The sequence below is a fragment of the Mycteria americana genome, chromosome 2, assembly GCF_035582795.1.
Source record: "Mycteria americana isolate JAX WOST 10 ecotype Jacksonville Zoo and Gardens chromosome 2, USCA_MyAme_1.0, whole genome shotgun sequence".
Taxonomy (NCBI): Eukaryota; Metazoa; Chordata; class Aves; order Ciconiiformes; family Ciconiidae; genus Mycteria; species Mycteria americana.
In genome coordinates, this window is record NC_134366.1 from 132,717,382 (window position 1) to 132,738,155 (window position 20,774).

Genomic DNA, 20,774 nt, shown 5'->3' on the forward strand with positions numbered 1-20,774 from the left:
CAAACAGCTGCTTGATGCTTTGTTCCTTCCCAGTAAGGCTACTCAGTGTGTTCAAGAGCACGAAGCAGAAGCTGCCCTTACCTGAACACACCGAGGTTTTAACTGGAGGCACTAGCACGGCAGCTGAGGTTTCACAGCTAATTTACTGGGGCCTCACTGAACACTGGTGGACCAGGGGTAACAATCTGGGACCTGCTGCTGTGGATTAACATCACAATTGCAAAAAAGCACCTTGGAACAACCTAAGAGAATCTAAACTTAGGGATAAAAATGATAAATTGTGAAATACAGGCTCTGACCCGTAGCACTACTTTCTAGCCATGCAAAGACAGGTACCTATCCTGGCAGGTTTACTACTGTCACGTGGTAGGCACCTCATGCAGTAGTCTCAACCAAATTCTCCAAGATTGGCTTTGCAGTCTTGCCCCTGGAGCAAAGCTGACTTTGCTGGGTCATGGGGAGATGGCAAAAAGTAATGGTGGAATTGGGACTTGTAGCTTAAGGACTAGAAAACAGCCCCAATGCTTTAATGAGAAAAATGAATCACCTACAGCAAAGGGCCCAGGGGGTAACGTTAGTGCTATTCTACTGCTTGGTGACAGCTGCTTTCCCAGGTACAGCAGATTTAATGCTGATGCCTAGGACTGAAGTATAAAAGGGTCAGTCTCTCCCAGCAGCTCACACAATCCCATTAACGCAGATAATGCCCGGCTCTGTGACTCTGTATTAAATACACTGCCATAGCCAACCTGGGGGCTCCCTGCAAACACCACTCCTTCAGAGAGTTGCAAAGAGGGGAAGAGGCAACAGGATCAGATTAAATTCAGTGGCTCTGAAATGATGGCCTGGGTGCTCTGGTGGACCATAGCAAATTATCAGAGGTTGCCCTAAGTTACAGGGTATTAAACCTGCCCGATTAAAATGGGTTGTATAGTTCAAGTACGTTGTTACAAGGTTTGCATCGGTGAATAAGCAGAAGCTTCTTGTAAAAATACTGCTGAAGAAAAATATGCCTAAACTGAACAGAGCATATAAACTATGGAGCAATCCTGTAATACTTTATTGGCATAAGGAGCCAGACACTGACAAAGGAAGAGGAGACAATTTTTAGGTGAGGACGGACTTCAGTGAGTTTGGGAGTTTAGTCTGTGTTTATTTGTCATTGATGTTTGATATTTGATATTCCTATGTTAGGGCTCGGATGTTGCTTGTTTATGGCATGCCCCTTAACCATACAGAGCCCGTGTTTTATTTTCCTTTTCAATATAAGTACTTGTGAGGGAACTTAAGGATTTATCCATGACCATGTGTGTAGCAATTTAACATGAAGGCAGGAAGCCAGAGGTGAGCTTAATTTCAAAGGCACAGCCTACAGGACTTTTCTGCTGAAATTCTATCTAATACTACACAGGGATAGCTGACAAACACCTTCCTCGCGCGAGTGTGCACCCCATAGATAAATTGCTGTCTCTCATAGATTAATCAAGTATTTGGAAGAAACTCTTCCAACTTGCCTGGGAAACCACACGCTGTGTTAACTAGGAGATACCTTTACAAACTGCATGATTCATTTTGGACTTGTAAAACACAAATACTTCAAACATTTTGAAGTAAACCAAACCAAAATAAAACTCGTTTCTCAACTTTTCCAGGTTTGATTGCCCCCCCCACCTTGCATACAGACACATACACATCTACATGTACACACACACATACATACGTATATATACATACATACACAAAAGTTTAATCAATGTACTGATTTTCAGAAACTGTGACTATTCCAGTACTCTGCATTATTTTACACACGTCAAGCAGAGATCTGACCGATTTATATGACAGTGACACTAAACCATTCTTCTTTGTACACTGCAGTTTGGTGCAACAGTGAAAATCAGTGCCATGGGCAAACTATCAAGGATCAATTCAAATTATTTCCAAACCAGCCACAGTGTGCATTACTATAGTCCTGTTTTCAGAGTGCTCAGCTGATAGCTGATGTCTCTTCAGTCCCCTCTAAGGCAAACTAGCTTTGTAGCTGGTGATTCTGTGACACAAACATCCCTGAAGGAGACAAGGTTGTGGGATGACAATGACACTGAAGGACACAACTGTTAACTGTAGTTTTTAAAACAGTTATTTCTCGGAAAATGTTCATTTCTTGAAGACACACAGACCATTACAGCAAATAATTATGTAAAAATAAAAAAAATACTGGGCAAGACGTTACGCCTTTATTAGGAGTAGAGAAAGTTTATACTGAATTACCTGGGATATAGTACGCAAGCAGGAACTTGAAACTTCACGCTACTGCTGGCATCTGTCATTTTCAACACCACTATCTCCACTGTTGTTCAAAACACAGAAATACAGCGTTGCTGTTTATTTGCTAACAGCCCCAGCTAATAATGATAAGCAGCAGTTAATCCTTTAATACACTTCTCAAACTTTTAAGCACAGACTAAATTTTGTAACAGAGCTTATCTTGCTCTCCTACTTGCTGCCTGTTTGTGCCTGTGCCAACTACAGCAACTGCCACTTTGGAAAACTTAATTTCTATCCGATTTAATACAATGTTTTGATTTGCAAAGCGGGGAAACCAACAGCATGTAGCTGCTCAGTTCTTGCTAGTCCAGCAGCAGCTCTGCATCACAGTTTTGGATTTCTCTGTCAAAAAACCCCATTCTTTATCCTAGGGCATGCTTATACATAGGAAGGAAAAGAAAGAGAGTGAAGGGGGAAACCAGAACAGTCTTTCCTTCCACTTTTGGAGAACAGCGAGACCAGGTATAGAGAAAACTGAAGGAGCATTTTTCTGTACTTTCTTAGGCGAGTTTTGGAAAGGGGTGGTTGCAGGAGAGAGAGAAGGGCACATGCCTGTGGCTCTGAATTTAACAAGGAAAGCTCTGGAGGGACTGCACCAAGAGATCTCTGGATATAACACAGGTATCATCCATGCAACCCTATTCCACTTATTACAGAGGCTGACGGAGTTTCTAGAGGGTGTCCGTTTGGAAGAAGGACATGTTAATTCGGTAACGGTGGGTGAAACCAGCTACGATAGCGAGACAATAGGATGGTTTTCTCTCAGGGGAAGGGGAATAAATGGTTTTGCAGAGTATTTCATATCATAGAGCATCTGTAGAGCTTTTGACTCTCAATATAACAACGCCAACCCTCTCAAGCAAGTGACACAGAAGTGATAAGTCAGCTCAGAGGAAAGGGGTAGGGATCACAAGAAAGGAAAAATGACTGTGTACAGAGAAGGCGAAAGCCAACAACTCTGTAACAATCATTTCTCTCAGACTGGGTTACAGCAAGAAATCTAAACAGTCAAGATTTGGAAAAGAGAGGAACCCAAAAGCAGGAAAGCACAGACAATGCTGAGGATGTTAACAAAATATGTTCCGAAAAGCAATGAAACGTGAAATGCTATTCTTTTACTTTCCTGGCAAACAGTCTACGCTAGGGAACAACTGTGTGGAACCAGCAGAGAAGCAACCTTCTGCAGTTGTGAGCAGGCTGCTCGTCTGGCTGCGTAGCACCTCTTCCCCCCATGCATTAGAGTCAGACTTCTTTGGCAGTGTCACAGGCAGTCACAGGAGGTCTGCGGGATCAACGCAACGGAGCTTCTCCTGGAAGTTTTTCAGAGAGACAACCCAGATACTGTCTCTAGCACATGCCACACTCTTGCAGTTTATCCTGTAAACTATAACAATCTATGTAAATGACTTGCATTAATCTGAAGTGATGGAGAATCACACACCTACGTCTGTCTCCCAAACGAGCGGTCCCACTACGGAAACCCCAAACTCACCTTCCAGTGTCTCACAGCGTTTCAAAGTGCAATTTGATGGCAAACTCAATTGCTTCCTTCAGTTCAGATCTGTCTTGTCACAGACACAGTAGCATCATCCAATTTGTTCCTTGGTGAAATCATGAAACGCAGATACTTATGCGTTAAGATTTTCTGAAAAACTGACATTTTACCAGTCGTAAATTAGAAAGACAGTTATACCTTTGCAAACTCATAATAACTACACCCAGCAAAACTGGATGTATTCTGTAATTCCTTATTAATCCCAAACATGCAGATCAAGATTATCTATTGAAATGCCAGGCATAAGTTATTCATTAACTAAAACCATTCTGTAATTTTATTGATATATTTTGTGGAGTTCACATATTTTTGTACAGCAAACATAACACTGTAGGCCACAAGAAGCTGCAGCACTATTGTTTAATAGCAGCAAGGTATATTTTATAATCAGGGTATGTGGACAATAAATAGTCTGTTTCTTTGGATGTGAATGTTTAAAATGAAGTTCTGCTGCAGCTTCATAATGTGATTGCTATTTTACAGAGCTTATACACAAAAATATATATGCAATCTTTTTGTCTATATTTTATACAAATACAACAGTAGTTTGTGAATACATTTTAAAGTACATATACATGATAAGCAACTCGATTTCCCATATCACAGGATAGCAAATTTTAAATGCAAGAAACATATACAAATTCAGTCTGGAATGCAGGGTTTTCTGTGTTCTTTTTTTTCTCTATTTTTGACTCAAAACTTTTATCATTAAAACATTTTAGCATACAAGTCCAAACAATTTTTCCACTAGCTAAAAATATAATTTCAGCAATCCGAGTCAGGTTTGGGTGTGTCATCATTCCCCAATATACTTTTCCCAGTTTTTGTCTAAATTCAAAGGCTTTTAGGAATATATAGTATGTTCTTCACTCCACACCATATAAAAAGCCCACATTTAACTTTAACTAGCAGTCACCTATTTTTGTGAACAAGAGCTGGGCTTGTCAGCGTTTAAATTTGCATGTCCAAAATTTTACTTTTGCAAGTGCTTATGAATACATTGTGGTGTTGCACAAAGTTCATTAATGACAAATTCAGTCACAGTATAAAAATATATCATACAACTATAGGTCTAGTATAGTCCTTTTTTCTATGGGTAAAAATACATCTGAATGAGACAGGGAGGTTTGTAGCACCATGAGAGGAGTTGTATCCCAAGTTACATTAGCAGCATGATCCAATATAACAATATTGCAGGAGTGTTTCTGAGGAGATAAACATTCACTCTGGTTCAACTGTACCACTGAAGCTTATACTGAAAAGTGTTTACATATGATTAGCAATAGTTCTGTGTCACTTCCAGGGCTAGATAACTGTTATCAAAAGACACTGCCTTCCAACAAAAGTAAGACACCCTTATTGCGTAAAAGCTTTGGGACTACCCAAACACATTTTGAACTACTGTGGCGTTGTTTGCACGTTGAGCGTGATGCCAAGTAGGCTGTGGTTTTAACTGTACACTGGGAGGACGCAGGATGGGCAGCTAAGCCTATACGGTTTACTACATACCAGATAAGTACATTTATTTCAGAGGCTTATCTATAGACTGAGAAGAATACAGGATGAGCTGCTAAACCAGTGTATGAGACAGACATGACGAAGGATGCAATCCTGCTCCCCTCGACCTTTACAGATGCAGGATCAGGCCCTAAGTTAACTTCAGACAGCAGCATAGCGATGATCGGATATGATTAAAAAAATCTGTATCAAATACTGCATGTTAAACATCTTTGCCATAGTTTACCATCCAGAACTCCAGAGGACACAGTTTGCAATTGGTGAGGACAAACTCCTAATTTTTTTTGACTGGTATTCAAAATGGCAGTAGAAGACAGTGTAGTTTGAAACATGTAAACCTAGTAAAAACCATTGTAAAACCCTTAAGAAAGACACACTGGTTCTGTGCAATATAGCAAATTGATAAGAAAACACTGTAATAATGTACCTGTTTAAAATTACAATGTCTACCATTTTGTACACAAAGCATTATACCAAAGGCCTACATATATGTAATCTAATGGCACTTGAAACAAATTATAATAAAAGGTTTTATAATAAAAAGCATAACCTGTAAGAAATTTTCTTAAAAGGTTTAGGTTTTCTTTTTGAAAGTGCTATATCTTGTAATATGTGTAACATAGAGGTTGACCAAGCTTTATTTTAAAAAATATTGGCCTATAATACATGTTTAGCTCACTAGGCAAATGATCCTGAAAATATGTACTCTTAACATTCATTATTAGCTTAATAAAGCAATCAGCTCTGGCTCATGTTTCAGTCAGTATATGGTTTTTAAAAACCGCTACTGCCAAATTAACAATAAATCACTCTATTCCACAATTTACTACTAAATAAAGCACAAGCAACAAGTACACAAAAATATATATATTTTTTTAAAAAAAACCTTACTAGAAGTTTAGAAGTTGCACAAAGAGTGGTGCATGATCAGCCAGCCCTCCCCCCTCCCGCCAAGAATCCATCTGAAATCGAGAAAACAGGGTTTAAAAACTGACGTTTTAGTAGTGGCCAATACCGACTCTGCCTAAGTGATACTCAAAAGCACTCCGGTGGTGGTAGTATTGCTTACAGCGTCAGCCTGCTTCCACGTTACCGTACATCCTAGTTCAGTGGCAAACACACTCGGCGCAGCCACCCACGGAAACCCTGACTGAATGAGGTTCAATATCTTGTCTGAGGTCCCTATTTCTCAAATGCAATGTACGTCTAACTCCAAAGTGAAATGTCAATCCCTTTTCAGGAAGCTAAGGCACGAACAAAGTAGTAAGGATTCTGGCTACGCACTAAGAAACGGGTGTTGGCAAAGTGTCTGTTGGGTTTTGGTTTTTTAATCAAGTGTAATCGGCAGCCGAGACTGATAAACAGTCACTATGGATTGGAAATTTGTGTGCCAGAGGCTGCCCAGGACAGGCAGCGCTGCCCGGCCACGCTGCTGGGCCGGCCGCAGGATGCCGAGCACTCGCAACTTTCCTCTGCTACAGAGGGAGTTGCAGATGCTCGGCTCCACGCAGGGCATGGCCCACTGGAGGAATTAAGTCCATTTATCTTCATCTCAGATTGATTTAAAAGATAGAGAATAAATCCGAGTTCTTCCTAGATGCGTTATGGTTGCTGATTTAAACTAGAGTTACATTCGGTTGCATTCGCCTTGTGCTCTGTTCATCTGTGTTTTTCTTTCCTTTAGAAAGGTGATGAGAAAAAAAGCAATATTGAACAAATCATTCAACTAAAGATGTAAGTAAGTGAGCAATCTGTTTCACAGAAACCAGAGGAAGCAGTCATGAAGCAGAGCTAAAAGCCCACTTTGAGATAATGTGCTCCTAAACCCAAAATCTAGGAGTAGTTCGCAGAATTTCAAAAGGTATTTTCCTTATTAATATATCCTTATTTTAATGCCTTTGGAACACAAACACATTTATAAAAATGTTATCTTTCAGTAATAAAATTTAAATACACATATGTATAAAATAGTAAAACTACACCTGCATATTGCTCCTAGAATTAAAAAAAAAAAGTAGGAGCTACTGATAAAACATCCGGAGCATGAGCTCCTTAAATGGGAGCAACTTTTGTTTCTGTGAAGTATATTTAGTTTAACCACTTAAAACCTTGTATGAATCCTCATTATTGTTTGAGAGATATTAATGTACGTGATTTCTATTTTTTAATTCCTTGTACAAAAATGACAAGGAAAAGAATGTTATTGTTGAATTACAGCAAATCTAGTTTGCTTTCATGCATCACAGGGTCGGGGGTTTTTTTCCTCTTTTGGTTATTAGGGGTTGGGGAATAGAATATATTGCATTAGGTAAAAGTGGCGTAAGCAATATGCTTTTACTTCACTCCTAAGAGTCCTGTCTTTAAACCTTGGCAATGGGCAAAAAGTCCCTAACCAAGTACCCAGGTGTAGAAAGTGTGATTAACATCTAACTTGTTGCTTAGGAGGACATAACACACCATGTAACACAACTGAAAAGATCATTCCAATAAAAAAAAAACAAAACAAAACAAAATCTGGTATTTGCAAATTTACATTCACTCTCTGACTGCACACTAGTATTGAACTGAAAATAGATACACACTTTCTGGCTGGACTTGATCCACCCTTTGGCGGTGGCAGCTGGGAGAAGACTGATGCCTACAAATGTGAATACACTATTGGAAGATTCCTATGCAGTACTCTTTCTATGCTACTAAAGAGAAAAAACAGCAAGTTAAGAATTAAAACAAAAACTGCGACAAAATATTCTGCATTACTAAATTACAACACTTTTATATTTCAAGATCAGCCATTAATTTCGCCTGTTTCCCCTCTACCAGAGTCATGAAAGCACAACAACACAGTTCCAAATTCAACTTGAAACATTTGTCATTTAGGCAAGCAGAGATTCTCTGTTGAAATTCTGTTCAGCCATGATTTTAGAGAATTAAACTAAATTTTTTTCTTCCGTTATCCATAACAGGCCACAAAAATTTAAGCCAGAAAATGGCAAAATTCTTAACACCTTTTATAATGACTTCAATACAAGTCAAAATGCTATATATATGTACATGTGTATATATGGACTTCTATATATACACACACAAATTTTCAGAAAAATCTGAATTCTATATTTATTTAAAAAATTTAGATTTGTCATTATAGAACAGATCAGATGGGTCACCACTTGGGAAGAGGATTTGTTTGGAAAGGGACTGGAGAATTTTTTTCCCAAATCTTCAGGAACCTTTGTGATACATAACTGGATTCTTTGCAAATACTAAAATATATTAAAAGGTAAAAGTGGTAGTTCTACCACTGACATCAATAAAACAGAATAGCTGGTATGGTTGAAAAAGTCTTAAAAAAGGGATGAGTGTTGAGAGTTTGCTTGGGATGACTTTCTACTGAATGTTTTAAATGTGTCAATTGGCAGTGAAAATGAAAACAATACAATGAGACTGTTTTTTTTAAAAAAAACAAAGTAAACACAGCTGAGAATAAACACTTTCAAAACATTTTTAAAAAGTTAATTTAAATTTCTTACTGGCTTCATGAGATTGGTACTGTACAAAAGCAGAGAATTTATAATGTCTTATAGTAGGCACTAAGTTAAAAATGGTCACCTAAGGCATTTCTACAAATAGACAGTAACAAGCCAGCTTTGTACATCTATTGAAAAGCTTGATGAAATCGTGGTAGGGTGGTGGTTGTGCTTAGACTGCTTGTGAAAGCTGCTGACAATGAGTGCAGAGACCCAAGACCTATACTATTGCTAGGATCTTGTGGATCCTGGGTTTGTGGTGGAAGTTGAGTCATAGAAGAATGTGCCTCCTCTTGTGTGTAACTCATTCCGAGGTTTCCCACTGAAACAGAAGGATTATAGGGAGGGCCATTTACAGGTATGAAGTTGAACAGCTGAGAAAAGTCCAATGATGGGGTGTTTAGAGGTTCGCTAATAGGAACGGAGCCCTTGGAAAGGGAAACCTCCCCAGACCCATCATCTAGTGGCCCTACTTGTGGATCCAGCCCTAGTTTTGATGAAGATGCTTGAGAATCCTGGGATGAAGAAGGCATACCACTTTGCAACTCCATTAGGTAACTTTCGATTTCCCCTTTCAATGGCTGTTCTTTTTCAGGCATAGAAATTGCGTATGAGGTAGTACCGAGCGGATATTTCAACGATAGCTGGTGAGAAGGGTGGACAGACTCCATATCTATTGGACAAGGCATTCCCAATGGTAATGATGTGGCAACCATTTGGTGTGCAGATGCAGAACTCTGCATGGACTGAATCTGAGTGTTGTAGAGATTTAATTGCAAAGTGTTTGTAAATGGCTTTGATGTCAGTTCACTGGAAGGTAAAGACATCACTGGAAGCAGCTCATCCTTAATAGGCACAGAAACATTGCAGGTAAAGGGATCTAGAAGGTCCATTGGCTCTGTTTTGACCTTCAAAAGTTCTTGGTTGTGACTTTTCTTCATGTGGCGCGTGAGGTGATCCTTCCGCCCAAATCTCTGTGCACAGTACTGACAGAGGAAGTCCTTTCTTCCAGTGTGCACTACCATGTGTCTACGGACATCCTTTCGGGTGTAGAACCGACGATCACAGTGTTCACACTGGTGTTTTTTCTCCTTCACTCCACCCGATGACTTGCCTGCGTGAGTTTTTAGGTGCTCCAGCAGCACTCCTGTGCTTTCAAAAGTCTGCAAACATACCTTACAGGTGAGGTCACCACTTGTTGCAGCATGCAAAGCCAGGTGACGTTTGAACCCAAGCTTGGTATTGTAGTTCTTTCCACATTCTTCACACTTAAAGGCCTCTTTGTTGGGATTGTGTGTATGTAGGTGATTCTTTAGGTGATCTTTTCGGTGAAACATTTTCTCACAATAATTACACTTGTGGGTTTTCTCAGGAGAATGAGTAGCCATATGCCTTTAAACACAGATATATTCTGTAAGTAATTATTTTGATCAAAAAACACACGTGCTCATTTTTTAATGGCAGCTAAATACTACACTAAGGGCTGCTTTGCAACAGAACCTTTTAACTGAAAGCATGACACTACAAAGACAGTTTGACAAATTTAAATATAGCAAAACGTGAGCCATTTCTCTTAAATCGACACTTTAGTTTTGGTGGGTTTTAGCTACTGTAACAGGGGTATATGGGCAAGTATGAAAGTACTCGTGTAAAAGTCCATAGCCAAAAAATTTTCAGTCCATACTCTTTTTTCTCGTGACAATTCCTTATACAAATGAAAATTCTACGCTCATTAAAAAAAAAAACAACAAACAAACAAACAGAAAACAAAAGCAGAAAACAAATTAAGAAACAAAATCAAAGACATTAGCTTGCAAACTTAGGTAATTTAGAATTCTAGAAACAATCCAATGGCTACTTTAATTAACACATCCTCTCTGCAATCAGCTGAAGGCGTACACAAATATATACTTTTACACGGCTTAACACGGCCAACATAAAATAGATAATATAATCTGAAAGATAAATAGAGTTTAATACCTTAGTAATTTGTACTTAGAAACAAAGGCCTTGGTGCAGTCTTGTTGTGTGCACTTGTAGGGCCTCTCTCCTGTGTGAGAGTATGAGTGAACCTTTAATTTCTCAACACTGTTAAAGGCCTTGTCACACAGTTGGCAAGGAAAGTTTTTTCTTGGTTTGGTTTCACCACGCTTACGTTTCCCTGAAGGGACTTTCTGGGTATCTCTTACTTCTGACAAATCACCAGGAATGACAGTGGCCATCGCAGCCTAAACCAGGCCTTCTTGTTGGACACTTGGGAATTGCCCAACTCCACTAAATGATTTAGCTTTAGATGGCTTCTCAAGTTTCATGTGGTCGTAAAAGAAAGCAAAAGGGGACTGGAAAAAAAAAATAAGAAACAACTAGTTTGTAACTAAACTTAGATTTTGAAGTTTACTTGCTATGTGATGCTTCTGAATAAAACTTAAAAATAAAATTAGGTTCAGCTGGTCTAATGTAATACCTGTAGGTTTCTTTACACTATTTGCTGCAACTCTTAAAATGCATTGCTCAGGATGAACAGATCCACATATGCCCTGAAATCACACCTCACAACTTTCCCCTCAAGCACTGGTGGAGAACAGCAAAGTTTCTCTCAGATTATGGGAGGCATCAGGCAAAGAGCCTACCTACCCTGACGGCTTTTGGCAGTTTCGGATTTGAAAGGAATTAAAGCCATGCCTGTGGTGTTTGCACAGACACACGCACACATGCACGCACACATGCACACACACAGTTATCAAAGTGAAAACCTGTAAGTCTCGAAATGTTTGAAAACCTGCGTGAAAAGCAGCAGCACTCACGCTGACAGTCTGGGGGGGGCAAAGTGCATGTTCTCGGGCGTACCTCCTCGTTTTGGTTACTGCACATCTATGCATCTGCTCTAGTAAAATGTATGCATTGCCAATGATTGCTAACACCAGGTGAAATTCTCCTGTAAACTTACCCTCTGCTAACAGAGACTTGACGTATTAACAACAGAAATCCCACGGATTAGGGACAGATTAGACAGATTAGGGTTTTATCAACCCAGCGCTGGAGACCCCTGCCCTCCTCACGCTATCCTGCAAGATGTAGGGGATGTAAGTGGTGAGATTTAGGCTAGCTCAGGATGGAGGCCCGTAGTCCTGCTGGGGCATCGCAAACCGTGAATTAAGCCAGAGGCTTTCAGCTAACGGAGGTGCACGACACTCATGTCTGTCTAGTGGGCAAACAGCTTTAAATTAATCATCCGGTAACGTATAGTAGCAACTGGGCGCCTGCCATTACAGGGCACTCAACAGCCCTCCTTTGTCAGGGGTAGCCGACAGCTTTTTTTCGTCATTGGAGCACAATTGCTACTTTAGATACCAAAATCCAGTGCTACTCATTGCGGGAAGGGTCGAGTGTGAGGTCTGCGGCACTGGGGGCAAGGAGGGTGGCAGGAGGACGGCACTCAATGCAAGTGATGGGCAGGGCCGGAAAGCCCCCAAATTTGGCCTTTCTTCCTCAAAAGTGGCAACCTCCCCCCGGCCTGGGTGTCGCGGCTCGCAGCTGCCGTCCGCTCCGGCCTCTGCCGGGGCAGCTGCGTGAAAGGCGGCTGGGCCGGGCAGCACCGAGGCCGGGGGCAGCGGCCAGGCCGGGGGCTCGCTGGCCGGCCGCCCCCACGGCCCCCGGCAGCGGGGCAGGGGAAGCCAGCAGCTGCTGGGACAGGTGGAGCCGGGCGGCCGGGAGCCGGGCAGGCAGCACCAGGCCGCAGCTGCTCCAACCTAACGCCACCTCCCCGATAAACAAAACGGACTCCTCGCCGCTGGCAGCGAGGGGAGGCTGGATAGCTTGGAGGCGGCCTGGCCCCGGTCTCAGCTGTCCTCTCTCCCCTGCTGAGGCTCAGCAGAGGTGGAGGGAGCCAACCGCTCCAGAGGGGAGCGGAGAGCAGCACCCAGGTGCGATGGGGGCAAAACTGAACAAAAGTCCTTGCAAAAGCCCCGGCGTGGCCCTGGAAGAAAGTGGGGAGGAAGGAGAGCCTGTGTTTTTCTCATTGCACGGCAGGACAGGAGGGCAGGGAGGCAGGGAGGGGGAGAAGGGGACGCGCCTCTTCAATGTCTGCATTTTATGAAAGCTTCAGACTGAGATTTCCATTTGAAATGTGTACACAGAGTATGTCTTGGTCTATGCCTCTTCATCCCTCCTCCCCAAAACTTTTCCCTTGTCTTTACAAGAGGAGAGAAACACTGGCACACCAAGATGGAAATCTGCTGCTTTTCAACCCTATAGTCCTTGAATGGCAGGTTAAACTATGCTACTTTCTTTAAGCAAGAAGTTTTGTAAGACCACCTTTACTCCCCCAAGTTTTATATGGAACCACTAACCTCTTTAAAGATACCCAGTGACAGAAAAAGTGTTTCTTTAAGGACTCTTATAATTTCAGATTTGTCTCCGACTCATTCCCACTCATGGGACGAAGCCTGGAGACATCAATTCCATGAGTGGGAACATGGACAGGTCTTCAAAGAATCAGCTTAATTTTATTTTCTGTCTCATAAGCAGCTTTCCAGCTCATAAGTGAAAAAACGTAACAGTTGTTTGGAGACTTGAGACCAAAGTGTTTCTGCAATAAAAGTAAATGAAGACCAGTTTCCAAAGAATTCAAGGAGCCACCAACGTAATCAAAAGGAGGGTCTGACTCACATCAAAGTTGTGATAAATTTGTGGATTGAGGTATTTTTCAATATATGCTTTAATTAGAATCTGGTAATAAAATTAATTGTGTTTTCTTGTAAATGAACACACTGGTCTTCTATGCATATTGGCCTGAATATAGAACGAAATCTTGTTTTAGCCTCATCTCTCCTCACAAATGAAGTTCTGAGGGAGAAAAAAAATCCAAGCCACTCTATGCTTACACAGGGTGTATCTATACCACATGGGCACCTATATGAGACCTGCTGCACAGAGCCGACAGTGCGGCAGCGGTGGCCCTCGCTGCATGGCTAAGGCACCTACGGTCTCAAGGGGTAAGAAAGGGCTACGGCCCCTTTTGCCTCCCTGCCAAATCCACGCCTAGCCTGAGAGGGGAAGGCAGCATCAGCGGCAAAAGGCAAAGAAACTATGTCCACAGTCTGCTGCAGGGGAGTGTGGTTAATTTGACCATGCTGGGTCCAGAGCTCAGCAGCAAGTGGCCTCCATGCCCAGCCGGTGGCAAGGGAAGCAGGCACCGCTGGTGGGATGCGGGGAGGGAGGGTGAGCTGCTGCAGGGAGGGACAACGGACAGAACTAGGATGGGGCTGTGGGGCCAGGGAGGTGCAGGGAGCACTGCATGAGGGTTGGGAACATCTAAGGACACAAGGACAGGGGTGAGCTGGTAGCACTGGGGGCAGTGGGGGAGGAACTGAACGTGCGTCAAGCTGGGGAGATGCAGGATCTTAGGCCATGCAGAAGGGTGATATGCAGGGTCTGATGTGAGGCCAAAAGCAGTGTTTGTTGTGGAATAGCATATGAGGCTTAACTGCTAAATTAACAACTCCAACAAGTTCTCACTTCTGTTCTCAATGCAAGGATCGCACCTCAGGCTGGAGGCCATCCTATATTCAGGCCAATATAACATTACTGTTATCTTCTCCAAAACTTCAGGTAACCTAGCTGCTGTACCAGATGTAACTCAGAACGTTCTCACAGATGAAGAATTCAGGTTTTGTTCCTCTATGATCAAAACTAATTAAGCTGACTTTGAACTGTGTTTAAGTGTCCTTAAAAATGCATCATTAGAACAAATATAGTGTGGATTCAATCTTTGACAATGACAGTGTTTTATTAAAAAAACATGTATGCACTATTATCTCAGTACCATTTCTCAACAGATGAGGCAATTAAGAACTTCAGTATTGATCTCTGAATAGCAAAATAACCACTTTTTTTTTTTCTTGTGGATATATAGACTGAGCAATGGAGATAAAACTTAAAAAACCACTGATCCTCAAATATTACACTTTCCAAAGACCAGCTGAAAGAATTTTATGAGTAATATTGCCTGTTTGTGTCTCAACATATTATCACTTAAAATCCTCATTCTTATTGGTGCTTTCACAACTGCAGGATGAATGATTATATGCAGTATCAAATATAACAAACACATTACACAAAAGCTCATATATAGTGCTATTTTTAAAGAAGCATATACTTAAAGCAGCCTCTGTTCAATGCACACCTGATGTTTGCCCACTAAAGTCCTCAGATTTTGGTCTTAACCAGTTCCGCTGACTCTTCTTGGAGGAAACCAGAATCCAGTACTTCCCATTTTTACTGGTCTGAAAAACAAAAGGAAGAATGGACTAGACTCCAGCGAAACCAGTATATTCAGAAAGGCTGGGATGCAGCAAGACTGGGGGATTGGAAAGAATCGGAAAGGAAAAGTTAAAAGGGATAGATCCAACCCATGCACAGAACATTATGTACTGTTAATTATAAACTGTAGGAATCAATCGTTCTTGCATTATCAGTAGCAATTATGCACTTCAATTTGCAGTATACTTACATCATTTCAACTAATGCTACGCTGGACAGTAACACATGAAGAGATAAAATTAGACAAAAGCAAAGGAGTTTTCAATAAAGTTAAAAACAAAACAAAAAAAATCCACAGACCACAAATAATTTAGAAATAACAGCGAAACATGTAAAATGCTGGGCCCAGACTTGAGTTTCTTACTCAGAAAGGACTGAATAAGAGAAGATTTCTGGATTAGGCCCAACTTTACTAGAACCTAATGCCTTCATTCTGCTTAATTATACAGGAAATAGCAGCTTAAAAGGTGACCTGCAAAGGAAAATAAAATTAATTTTAAAAAAATAATAAAGCCTTTTAATGATGTACATGCTACAGGTAAATCCCAATAGAGGGCAAGTCTAGGTGTGCCTGAGCAAATCCAGAGGGCCTTTCTGGAATTTCCCTTATATCTCCCTTTTCCCTGCCACCATCCTTTTGTAAATTTGCAGCATGTCTTCCTCTTCTTGCTAGAAGGCCTCCTGGATGACACAGGCCTACGTTCAGCGCCTCATTGTAACGGGGAGGTTTATCCCCTCCAACTCTTCCAGATGTGTAAGGGCGAAGCCCTGTGCAGTGCACATACCCCACGTGGCATAGCAGGCTGAAGGTATTTGGCAGGAGCCCCAGAGTAATGTAACATTTCTCCCCGCACAAACCATTTTCCCTTCTCCCTTCCCATTCACTCCAGTAAAGTATTCTTCCTTTTGGTACCAAGTTCAGCTTCGCACATACTCAGCCTCCTCTGCCAGTAAGCATGAACATGAGCAAACCGGCGTCCTTGAACACCTATTAAAGGCAAAAGTGCTTCAGAGCAACCAGCTGAAGCTCTCTGGCAGCTGAGGAGCGTTTATTTGGGGCTTTGTACATACAGGCAGGAGGTAGCAACAGCTCCAGTACCCAAAGAAAAGGTGAAAGCTTTGTTTTCAACTAATGAGCAAGAGAGGGGGCACAACCCTCACCTCCTTTTTTGGAGGTCCCCAAATCACCTTGTTTCAGGGAGAAAATGCTGATGACTCTTCACTCCCTCTCCCAGCAAGACCCTTATAAATTAGTTACCCTGCGATGCCTATCTCAACATCTTGCACTACTGCAGCAGAAAGGAAGAGCTTCATTATCCAGATGTTTCTACTAACGTAGCTCAGAGTAAATAGACAATATTTAAGACAGCCACATAAATGTGATGGACTAAGTCCTTGTGGACTTAGTCCCTCCACTATTGGTATTTACCGACTATTTCCTGTTTGGAAAAAAACCCCAAATTCTATCTAAAATATTATAATGCCCTCTCAACAGCGTTCAACATTGTCTCTTAAATGCTCATGGTGCGCAATTCTCACCACACATCTAAAGTCACTCTAGCAAAAAGCAGATGCCCTCAGAGATGGGCCATTAGAGGCATGGAAAGACGATTGTTTCAGGGGCAACTGAAGCAACTGGAAACAAGTAAATAAGCAAGATAAACAGCAGATGTAGTTAAAAGGCTGAAGAGAATGAAGGAGGAAGGTCAGGTACTCTTATTCATTACCTTATGAATATAGCAAAATCGCAATGCAGTGGATCCAGATGAGGGCAATGCTATACCTACAATTAGCTGGGATCTCAATTTCTACAAGATCATATTAAGCAAAGAGCTTAACAACATACACACAAAAGGGGATAAGTTTGTATGAATAATGAAAACGTCTGCTATGTTTGACAGGATTAAGTGAAAAGAGACATTAAAAATATCCTATGCTTTCCGACAATAAATCTGTTTATTAAGGCTATTGGATAAGAGACTTTTTCTTATGCACAGAATAGAGAAGTTGTCCATGATAATACTGATTTTTAGACCACCTTTCTCAGAAGCTTTTGGTGCTAGAAAATCTCTGAGGCAGAATACGGAACAAAGATGTACCATTCTTCTTGTAACTGCTTATAGTTACAGTCTTATTAAGGTTTCTTCTCAACTAGATGAGTTAGGAACAATTTTTAATGAATAACAAAGCTCAGATTATTCTCCACGTGAAGTAGAGAAGCGTCACACTGCAAAAAACATTGCCACATGCACATGCCCCAAACCTACTTGGGAACTAGTAACAAAATATGATTTCTATAATTTGTCAGATTATAATTCTTAGAATTTATCAGATCTTCCAATATCCATGAGGCACTAATTTTGCAAACTCTCCAAACACCCATATACTTCCAGGTTAGACAATATTTGAATTTCTAGCATCTAAGGAGTCAAAGAAAAAAAGCCCCCAAACCCTAAGCTAAATAATTTATTCCTGTTTTTAATATTAAAAAAAGTAACATACTTTTTTTCAAAATTCACAGTTCATCTTTAAAAATCTGAAAAAATAGCTGCACTTCAAAATGTTTTAAAACATATTCGATATCTAAATTAAAAGGATAATGAAGACATTACACAAATACAATCAATAATCCTCCTCCTAACTTGCATTTCATACTTTTCTTAAGATTGTCCAAGCACAGTAAAGGAAAACACCAGTTTCATCGTTATTTTCTTTCAAAATAAGAAAGCAATAATGAGAACACAGTGTTGAGAACACAGTATCTGTCATTGCGCCTTGTATACAGAGCAGTGAATCTAACTTCAATTCCTGAAATTAATCAGTTTTAAACCAGAGGAAGGGTCCCAGAAACATTAGAGTCATAATAATGGTGGAAGTGATTAAGGATTTAATAGTATTACAGAGACATCCTGGGTTTTAAATATTTCTTTAAGGAAACAAAACGAAAAGTGGTTACTTACCCTATAGAAACTGTGATTCTTTAAGAAGTGCTGTCCACACAGATCCCAGGTGAGCATGTACTCACATGAACAGGATCAAGTTCTCTGAAGACAGTAATGTCCATCCAGGCTGTGCCTGTGAACCCTCCCAACCGCTACCGGCAGTGGTGTAAGCCAAGGGGCTCCCGAACTGTGCCACGCACGTCATCGCACCACCTAACGCGGTCTGCAGCAATGGCAGCTCCCAGCTCTGCTCTTCACTCACGCTGCGGGGCAAGAGCCATCACCTGCGCCACTGCCATCAACGTGCTGCCTTGGGAAGTGGCAACCTCCCTCTTCAGCGGCTGCCGTAGCCCCGCCGCTCCCAAACCTGCGCTCCCGTCCCAGGGTTTTAGATGCTGACGTGAAGGAGCTGGCAAGGTTTGCTGTGGCTGATGAAAGGGAGCAGGGCCATCGGAGAGAAATATGTGGGCAAGAGTTGATGTCCTAGCTGGGAGCGTGGTGTGAGGATGGGAAAGCTGAAACACAGACTGGCATCCTGGTTTGGGAAGAAGGAGGACGAACACGTGCAGCCCAAGGAAGCCAGGAGCTGCTGGTGCTCAGGGTGGTGATGGAGCAAACTAAGCTCAGGATGCCTCAGTCTAACCTCTCTCGGGTTTGCCAACAGTAAAGACTCCTTCAGAGCGAAGGACAAGAGATCGCTTGTGGTGCCTCTACGGAGAACGTGCCTGGAGGTGCCACAATTACTGTAGTGTAAGTAACCATTTTTCTTCTTTTCTGTAACAGGTGACTAATAGTCACCTGACTAAAAAAAAAAGTACTGACAGAGGAAACCTTCTCTGTCCGAGCAGTCAGGGATTGCTGGGGGAGCCGAGTTGGAGGAAGCACCAGCAAGAGACAGTGAACGTAGCCGCTTACTGTGGCTCAGAAGAGCCAAAGCGACAGTCAGAGCGCACCTCCACTACAGAGCAGCAGAACTGAACTACGAATCTCACCACGTCTGCCCTCTCAGCCGGGGCTGTTAAAATTGCGCAAATGTTGCCAGAGCTCCTGAAGATGAAGGAATCTACCCTCGGGTTAAGGCAACCGAAGGAGGAGCACCACTTGGCCTCCTCCTGCTTTCCTTGGGTGTCCTTACACACAAGCCTCTCACTAGGCAGTTCACTTTGTGGAGGTACAGATTTAACCTTCAGACTTTCCTTCAGACACCTCTGCTGGGACAGTTGTTGGAAGGGGCCGAGGGCGTAGGTGGCGAAGTGCCTGCACCGCTCCAGGACAGCACGCTGGGACCTGCAGCCCTGCAAGGCTTCAGCCATCCTTCCCGGATCATCAAGGATCAATGTGCCTACTGCACATTTGCACTGACCTCGGAGCGAATGGTAGGTCTGACTAACTTTGCAGAAAAATGCTAGACTTTTTGCAGCAGAAGACTCATCTCAAAGTAGCTGCAGGGAGCAGGTCTAGCTGCCAATCCGGGACTTCCAGAGGTCCCCCTTATGGAGAATTAACTTTCAGCAAGGGAGGATCTCAGCTGGAGAAGTTGATCCCACCACCAGAAATTGTCAAGCGGATAAGAAAAATCCAAGCTTAAGTGGCAAAGGTGTTGGAGTATTGATGACTTCAGGGGTGCCCCTGTGTTGAATTAAAATCAGTCTTCTGACCTGACACAGGGGTCTACATCACTGTTTGTTCTTGGCAGGCCATCTGATCCGCATTATTTGAACAGCACATCACTCTCAAGGAGACAGTCAGTGAAGCCTGTTCACCTGTGCCCACGTTTAGAAGGAGAATCCTGTCTTTGGTACGAAGATGCTGCTTCTACCCCATTTGTTCTTGGCTGGATGGGGCCGGAGAGGGAAGGGGGCACCAAAGGGAGGTGTCTCTCTGTAGCCCGAGTTCTCCTACATCTGGAAGCTCAAGCTGAGGCTTTGATGCTGGAGGACAAGAAGGAGGAAGAATGGGCATTGCTGGGGTGAGACTGTTAACCAGAAGGTGGGTTTGCCCAGGGAGCCTGCCTAGGCCAGGAGCAGCTCACGCCTGCACTTTCACAAAGTGATACTTCATTTAATTTTCTGCCTGTTTTATTGTGTAATTTGGAAGAGATTTGAACAGCAAGCAACATGTACGCACATGTTTCTGCCCTAAGCAATGAAGACACCTGGCACAATGGTCTATAAACACGGCACTGCCAAATAGCAGGAGGCACAGATCTCAACCCCCAGAGCCCTGCCTCCGGCCACCGTGGCCTTCCAGCAGGCAGCAAAAGGAAGAGAGCCAACAGGTACACTACCTGACAGCAGCTGGGAATCGGCTGGGGTTTTACAGCTCCTGTTCTCTCACAAGCTGACGGAGAGATGTGAAAAGACAAAGGGGTCCACGCAGAGGCCCCCGGGGGACAGGATGGCATTGAGAGGTGGGTGAAGCCACTTGGCCTTTTGCATTTTTGGACCACAGTTATTGTAAATAAACGTTCCAAGATGTAGGCACTGGCCCTACCGTACAGCAGTGTTTCATGTAAGGGGAGCACCTGCACATATGGAAACTAATCACAAAAGAACCAATAGGGGTTTTGCCTTTTTTTTTTTTTTAATA

The 20,774-nt window shown here is 42.3% G+C and overlaps 1 protein-coding gene across 4 annotated transcripts in view; it reads right to left on the reverse strand.

The window, feature by feature from the left end:
- Positions 1 to 8,855: 8,855 nt before the first annotated feature.
- The window catches only part of PLAG1 (PLAG1 zinc finger), a 48,791-nt gene continuing 36,872 nt past the window's right edge, over positions 8,856 to 20,774 (reverse strand). For 2 of the 4 annotated variants that reach the window (XM_075494684.1, XM_075494685.1), the window contains exons 2-4: positions 15,107 to 15,206; positions 10,903 to 11,261; positions 8,856 to 10,314 (exon numbers count right to left, since the gene is read on the reverse strand). In XM_075494684.1, the coding sequence (XP_075350799.1) occupies positions 9,051 to 10,314; positions 10,903 to 11,144 (1,506 nt within the window). In that variant the 5' untranslated portion in view covers positions 11,145 to 11,261; positions 15,107 to 15,206 and the 3' untranslated portion in view covers positions 8,856 to 9,050. Of the gene's footprint in view, positions 10,315 to 10,902; positions 11,262 to 15,106; positions 15,207 to 18,203; positions 19,298 to 20,774 lie in introns of those variants that run through there. The other 2 variants (XM_075494686.1, XM_075494687.1) reach the window with 2 other exon arrangements.